We start from the raw sequence: 8,033 nt of genomic DNA, 5'->3' as shown, positions 1-8,033 counted from the left end.
GTGTGAATAGTTAAATGTCTATATATGTGGCCCTACCATTGACAAGTTCCTGGTCTAGGTTAAACCCTGCCTCTTGCCCCAAGGTCAGCCTGGTTAAGGTAATCTTCCTGTTTCGAGTGTGGCAACAAAAGTACGTCCGTTATTTTAAGAAAACAATGAGGCCTTTGATTCTGACTATATTCATCCCATGACCACAGATACCTGCCCAGTCATATCAGTTCAATGGTACGCAGTGAAAAAAAAAGGTGGGATCCATTCCCCGGTGTCAGCGTTGAATTGCCTTCTAGATACTTTTCTGAGCAAAAACATCCTGTGTGCTGTTCAAGCATGACACATGCAGAATTTTGGTTACCAATTTGAGTTTAAATTGACTTTACTTATTTTCCACTCCATCATCACTCGGTTGTAGGCGGACAGCTCAGATAAAAAGCCGTAAGATTCCTGGACATGACAGCATGCTGTGATACTGCAACCGCAATCGTCATCTGCCAATATGCCTCCGGGTCAAGCAAACCTGGGCGCCCTCAAAACAATCCAGTGAGGAAAGTTGCGGCTGCAGCTGACCACCGTGCTGTGACCTTCTCAGCCGGGGATCACTAAGGAATCTACCGTCCCGAACGGGATTCGAGGTAAGATTAATTGCGGCCCCTGGAAATCTGTGTCAAGTGTACAGGTGCTCCACCCATTGATCGTGTGTCTCGTGCAGTAGCTCACGTACGGTCAGTACCCGAAAAGATCGAGTGCAATGTCAGCGGCCTCAGCAGAAATCGTGATGAGACGTATAGTATCTTCAATACCACGCCCCATAGACGGCTGAAAATACCACGCTGTTAACACGGCTGTTAAAGGGACTGTGACACCATTGCCGTCATCGTCAGCTCTGCTGCTTGACTGTATGCGGCTACAGACAAGTTATGATCAGTCCATGCAAGAACTTGAATCTTCATCTGTATGTACTTTTTAAGAATGATCTTACTGATATTATTTACTTTCACTATTTCTATATGGATTTGTCCCATGACTGCGTCAGGTTTTTGGATCCTAGATATTGTATATCATGCAGTCAGTGCTATGAATGGCTGTCCACGGCATACTGTAGATACAGGATTATTGTTCTTTATCTCTATGAAGACACACCCATTGACTCAGTTTTTCTTTTTTTCTTTGAATGAGGCCATTACTGGACTTTCACAATATGCTTTACCAGCAGTCAGAAAGTTGGGCAGGACTGATGTGACCTTAACAGGTAACTCCTGGCATAAGCTACAACCAGCCTCAGGCCTCAAAACACTTCCTTTTTTTATTAAGCTTTTGCGTTCTTGAAAAAGTACATGTACAAAGAAGGTATGGAACTTACAGATGAATCGCCTTTTATAGCAGGGACCTGGTTTACTCCTTTCTTCACACCATTATTTTTGTCCGATGCTTATGTAACCTGCGTTTTGAATTAGTCACAGTCAGGATCCGTGCCAATCGAAGACATTTCATGAGGTTAATGCTTTACTTTTTGAACAAACATCACGTTATTTGATATATATATACTATATATTTAGTAGTACCCCTCCAGCAATGGTTGTTATACTTCACTCCACTTAACCAAACGCAGAAATTTTTTTAATGACTGGAATTTGTCGCATCGTTTTGTACATTACAGGCTTTTCCTACTGTCCAAATGGCGAGCTAATATTGCAGCTGATTCTTGAGAGGCCCGGTTTGAAAGTGGGTGAGGTGAAAGAAATAGGGGGTACCGGAGTGGTGGGGGTCGGGGGGCAGAATGGGAGGCTTGGATAAGCCAGCCAGCTGCTGCCTGATTTTCTGCATTAACGTTTGCATGCTAGTGTGAGGAAGTTCATGCCTATTTACAGATACAGATTTCCACATGGCTGCAGTCCCTTTACAACATGTGGCTGAACTGACTCCCGGCTGGAACAATTTATCTTATCTCACAACAAGCTGTTACGTGTAGCTTTCAGATTTGCCGGCATTTTACACACAAATATTTGTTAATTGCTTCAGAATGGGCTTAGCTATTGCTAGTGACACACTTATCATGACTTGTGATTGTGTGTTGACACACTTAGAGTGCAGCACAGGCATGTTTCCTGTGGCTAGCGCTTGGCCGCCTTATTGTCCCGAGATAATCCAACTACGGACTGGCTAAATTTAGAGCAACACAAATATTTGGCCAAGGGCGACACTCCGGGACAGACGTAAAGCGCCTGTTAAACCCTGTAGCAACAGAACCGGTGTTTCCAATTAGCATAGAGAAAATGAGGGTGGAGTGAAAGAAGTGTGCTCTCCGATGGGAAGGTGGAGGAAACGACAGCAATAAATATGATGGATGATCGTGTGAAAATCTAGTCACCGGCTTTTATTTCGAAAAATCATGTGCTGTATTGTTTCCTCGTCGTGGTATTGAAATGGGTGGTCAGCCAGAAACTGCAAGCTGCTGTTGAGGGAAAATCACATTGAATACGTCAACATTCATGGGTTCAGTATTTGTTTGATTTGCCATCACTGTTTTACAGACATTTGATAGAAAATGTAACTCCCGCGTTTTACTGAGAGGAAAGAAAACCAAATAGCATGATTTAATTTTTTTGTATTGTTTAGTTACTTTGTCAACTTAGTACATTTTTTTGAATGTCTGTGTATTAAAATGCAAGAAAAACAGCCTAATATTCAAGAGGTTTTGATATTTGTAGTCCCTGGATGGTGGTATTATATACAGATGATTACTAGGTCCTGGGAGGGAAGTAAATACTTTAACATTAGTTTTATTCAGTGAGTTTTCACATAATTGTAATGCGCAGTGTAAGGGTCACATGGTCTGTGCCATGTAGAACATTATATAAAGTATATGGTATGGGTTAATTTGGACTGCAGATCATCTTCCTCCTTTGACGCCTTCTTTCCTTCAACCCGCTCCTCCATTTCAAAGCTCTGGAGTCCTTCCTGCCTTACAAATTTCCGGTTTCCAAAGAAGGCGCGCCGAAGCACAGCTTTAATCACCGTGTACTCTATTCCACCATCTCCACAGTGTTATTTTCAGCTGGTCTTTTACATCTCTGCTTTCAGCCGCCGGCATGAAGGACCAGGGTGCAGTTGGGCATTGTGATGGTGCAGCCAACCCAGCGCAGTCGGTGAGTTGCCCATCACTGTTTCATACTGACAAGGAACACTGTTACATATGGATAGCCCACTGATGCCTCGGAGACATGTGGCGTTTTTTTCAGCTTTTGCTACCTAAAACCCCATTTAATTTGACTCTGAGATCTTCCGGGGCCTCACTGAAACGTCTTTAAAACTCACTAACAAGCTTCTCCACGCGAAACCTGTGAAAAAAAGACTCCCTTCAGCTAACAGCACAGCACAGAGCAGAGCCTATTAGGCTACATTAGCCTGATAAGGCCTCACATCGAACCTTCTCCTAAACCATTGATATTTAATTCCCACCTGGTTTTGAATGTGTTCCCATTTACTCTTAAACATTCTGCAGCTGTAAGACTCCATTATCCCCAGACAGAGACGAGTAAAGGATCATCTAAACTGAAGGCGAGAAGCGATAAAAACATCTTCTGTATGTGGAACTACACTGCTCAAAAAAATAAAGGGAACACTTAAAAAACACATCCTAGATCTAAATGATTGAAATATTCTTATGAAATACTTTGCTCTTTACACAGTTGAATGTGCTGACAACAAAATCACACAAAAATGATCAATGGAAATCAATTGTATCAACCCATGGAGGTCTGGATTAGGAATCACACTCAAAATTAAAGTGTAAAAACAAACTCCAGGCTGATCCAACTTTGATGTAATGTCCTTAAAACAAGTCCAAATGAATCTGTGTTGCTTCACTCCACTTAACTACATTTGTGAAGCTCCACTTTATAAACTCCTTTAACAAGCGTCTCTTTAACAAAGGCACACCTCTGCTGCCGGGTCTGCCCGGCTGTGGGGGTTTGACTCACTTATTTATAGTTTATTAACTAATGTTTATGTACTGTTGGTCTTTTTTTTTACTGTATCTGCCACCTGTGCGGCCCATATTAACATGGGCGTTAAAAGCTGCGGCGCGAGAACAATTTCAATCAATCGCTTGGTCGATGACCAACTTACTTCAGAAACCCATCTCTTTCCAAATTTCCGCCCCATGTTTGCCCCCCTTAAAGTGTAACTGACTGCCGCTCTCGGTCTATCATCCGTCCTCTTGCTGGGACACATGGCACTCTGGCATTCCACGCGTTCCATTTTAACAAGCCTCATTCCCTGGAACACTTCCTCTGCTTGTGGTCCCCAGAGCAGACGCACACCCCCACAACCACCCCACCCACCCTCTCATCCACCACACAAGCACACACACACACACATGCATACACATAGGTTTAAACACACACCCTCTTTTTCCTTCACACACTCCTCCTGGTGATTATCCCTGGACATCAGCGGCTCCCACTGCAGAGCGTCACAAGCAGCGAGACCGTCCCCGCCGCTCTGCCGGACACTCAGGATCAGTCTGGTCGGCGTTGGCAGCAAGAGGCAAGAACCCAGCGGAGGGAGTTTGGAGACCTGGAGACAAAGGCTTCATCGCTGACATACGAGACATGGGAGGGAAGGAGAAGACCATTTTGGTGATTGCAAATGTACCCAACTATCAAGGGTGAGTCTTCCCCTGCGAATCCTGGCCAGCAGAAAGTGTGCACGGACGGCCGCAAGTTTAATCTGCCTAATTTGACTGTTTTTTTTTTTTTTTTTATCCTTTTTGAACATGCGTCCTGCACACTCTTTGTGTTATTCCAGAGAAATGCGTAAGCAATCTCGAACTTGCGTGCTTTGAATTCTGACACCCCTTTTCGTGCGGGATCAGTTACATGCAGTGCAAGGTGCCACTTGTCAAGCTAAGTCGGCACTGATTTACCGATCATTCGTTTACTCATTAACTTAACAGGCTTGGTTTTGACGGGGATTGATCAGCATTAGTCTTTGCTTTCATTTCAAATCGAATTATTGGGATAAAAAAGAGGCTAATAAAGACTGTATTATCACTCCCTCAAGGTCGTGCCTCGGCATGTCTTGAAATCAATCCCCTTAGAGAACTTTTAATTGAGTTTTATCAGTTTTACTTTATAATATCGCTGATTTACTTTTTTTTTTGTTTTCAAATGAATAATAATCGTCAAGTGATTCTTCATGTTTTGACCTCACATCAGGTTTAAACGCCTGTACCACTTTTGAAAGCACATTTCTATTTTTGCCTAAATTAAAAGTATTACTATGATTAATGCCTTATAGGTATAACATTGGTCAATTGTAATTTAGTATCTATCAAAAAAAGACAGAAATACCATGTAAGTTTGTTATTAAGGAGAACAAAACTCCATCAGAGGTTTGTAAGGAGTAAAATAAGGGCCGCGTTTTCTTCTTCGCCTTTTTCATCCTGCTGGTTAAAATGGAAAAGTGCGTTGACCAGAAGTTCTACGGTTACACTGTTGTGCAGCGAGATTGCTGACTTATAGACCTTTTGAAGGACTAGAGAGGCTGCGGGCAATAAATATGTCCGTCGGGGACACAAACGAGTGTGTGCTTGTGTGCGCGGTCCAGCATCTGTGTGTGTGTGTGTCTTTGCACAGCCATGACTATGCAGAATTCTGAGAAGCCCATAGGAATATACTGTTCCCATACATTCTCCCTGTGTGTGCATTGTATATAGCCTAGCAGAATTTCAAGGCCGCTCCGGGGTTCGGTGACAGCTTGGCCGCATCTCAAGGGAACAGCCTCCTTCCAACTATTTGCATCGGACACTTAGTTGCGAACGCCGATGACACGATGATCGGGACTTGGCTCGCGGCGGCGATAAGAGCCTCAGAAGTGCTGGCAGGCCGGAAAGGAGAGAATATCGTGTTTAGACGGAGAAAAATTAACCCGCTGGCCACTCGATACAACAGTGCCGGACGTTAAATAAGCTCCCTCTTAATTTGAGGCCAGCTAATATCGAAAATCGGCAGCGGTCACTCACCGAAGCCCTGCTAACAAGAGAGCCTGGCCTCAGAAGTATGTTGGCTGCTCTTTTGCCTTTCCTCTGCCTTTCCTCCGGTCGATCTCCATCACTGGTGAGCTGGAGGAGGAGGAGCCGACACACCTCGGCTTTGCTTCCGCTTCTTTTTTTTCCCCCCTTGCTTAATTCTGCTGCTGATTTCATCCAAAGCAACTCATGAGTTAAAAAGAAATGGTTGATTCAACGATGATGCTGTGTTCTATTTTACTCTTCATACCCACGCACTCGGCCTCCCCTTACACACACACACACATTCCTATGGTTTATAGGCTTTGATGGCTGTTTCCATGCCGCGACCAAACCAGGACAGGAGCACCCCCCCGGGGGAAATACTTCCCTTGGGGTTGAAGGCCGTCCAGTCCAGTCCAAAACCTCTCTCTCACACACACACACATGCCACCTCCCCACTATTTCCATATGGAAACAGTAAAAAAGAAAAAGTTTAAATACTCCTGTCATAATTGTGCAAATTTGCCAAGAAAAATGTCATTTTTATTTATCCATTTTCCTTACTTCCATAACAAAAGTTGTATCAACATCAGCCACAAACGGTCACTGTCAGCCTGAATATATAAAAAAGAATAATTTCATAATTTCTTGCTACTCTTCACATCATTTCTCACAAAGAAGAAAGGACAAAGATAAAAATCCCTCCAGATAATCAACAGTGTCATGTATAACATTTTATATTTTTCACTTTGCCGTCTTCATATTATCTACAAATATCAGATAAAGCATGAAAAAAATTAATCAAAATATATCCTCTCAGGTTTTTGGCCCTCTAGCAAACAAACCTCTAATCCAGCTTGTTCCCTCCTCACTCGACCAACAAACCCCAGCAAAGTTGGCCCTTGGACAACATACACACATTTACATAAGTGTGGATCATATAGGTGTATGCGTATGCACACACACACACACACACATAGCAGACTCTGTGTCTCTGCTCACCACTTCATGTTATCTTAGCTGAGAGGGACCACAGTGTTTACCAAGCAGCAGATACATGAAGCGGGAGGGTTATCGTTTCAGAATAAAATGTTAATTGGACGAGAAATAACCGGCCCTTACTTAATGGTGCAGAATTTAAATTTGGCCTGTTATTTGACACCAAGTCAAATATAGATGCGCATCTTGGCTGTACCACCTGAAAATAAATCATTTTAAAGTGGGGCTACCAGCTTTGAACATAAAACTCAGTTTACGGTGCCACGACCCTTTCATCTGCTTTCACACCGGAATTCGTCTAGTTTTAACCCAACTTTAAACAGTAGCAAAAGCGAGAAGGAATTATCAGTTTGTGCTCGATCTCCATCCACTACCTCATGCGGGATGTTCGGGAGATGATCCATCAGGACGCAGGCCAAGACCTGGGACTCAATAAGTCACTCCGTGGCAAAGTGATTGAATGAGCAACACTTAACCGTCAGGGCTCCAATTATAGATAAGCTTGTTGTGCAAAAGCTGTCGCTAACGTGCAAGGTGATGCCACGAGCTCTGCTCGGTGCAAATAAGAGGAATGAATAACATTTTTCTCTTTAGCATAGAAATAGATTCAGCATATATAAGTACATATTTCAATTGTCTTACCTTTTTCCAAATTTAGCTCAATAGTCGTATAGTTTCCCCTTTTTCTGTTGGTCTTCTTAAACTTAGTGTGAAATATGCAAGCTGGTCATCTTCTCCACAGTGGCTGTATCACCATCTACTTTTTTGCTAGTTTCTTGTACTATGTCTTCTTACATTGTGATCCGTTTCTCTTAGCTTAGCAATAAGCTGTATTTAAATGTTGCTCCCTGCAAGTTACAGAACTGGACACAAACTCAAGTGAACCAGGATTTTGGTTGAAAAGAGCGCTGTTTTGTCTCGATGGCCAGCTGTTGATGATCAAGAAATTGCTCCATTAAGTAAGCTAATATGTGCTTGTGACATTAAGATATCTCATTTTCTATTTCTACATGTGTTAAACACG

At 42.9% G+C, this 8,033-nt stretch overlaps 1 protein-coding gene and 1 long non-coding RNA gene across 3 annotated transcripts in view; one reads left to right on the top strand and one right to left on the bottom strand.

Moving 5' to 3' along the window:
* Window positions 1-2,390: 2,390 nt before the first annotated feature.
* LOC147237155 (uncharacterized) lies at window positions 2,391-6,119 on the bottom strand. 2 transcript variants are annotated; one of them, XR_015106011.1, is made up of 3 exons: window positions 6,023-6,119; window positions 4,404-4,596; window positions 2,391-2,449 (listed from the first exon to the last, which is right to left on the bottom strand). It is a non-coding gene; the product is annotated as an uncharacterized LOC147237155 (long non-coding RNA). The 2 variants fall into 2 exon arrangements; XR_015106010.1 differs by lacking the exon at window positions 2,391-2,449 and adding an exon at window positions 3,270-3,335.
* The window catches only part of mylk4b (myosin light chain kinase family, member 4b), a 43,346-nt gene continuing 39,797 nt past the window's right edge, over window positions 4,485-8,033 (top strand). Inside the window, exon 1 of the mRNA XM_086144725.1 lies at window positions 4,485-4,666. Coding sequence (XP_086000851.1) covers window positions 4,611-4,666 — 56 coding nt within the window. The 5' untranslated portion in view covers window positions 4,485-4,610. The remainder of the gene's footprint in view (window positions 4,667-8,033) is intronic.

The sequence above is a fragment of the Fistularia commersonii genome, chromosome 1, assembly GCF_037954325.1.
Source record: "Fistularia commersonii isolate RoL2024-O1a breed Wild chromosome 1, RoL_Fcom_v1.0, whole genome shotgun sequence".
Lineage (NCBI taxonomy): Eukaryota > Metazoa > Chordata > Actinopteri > Syngnathiformes > Fistulariidae > Fistularia > Fistularia commersonii.
Note: the sequence above shows the minus strand (reverse complement) of the source record. Positions and strands in the feature narration are given on the sequence as shown.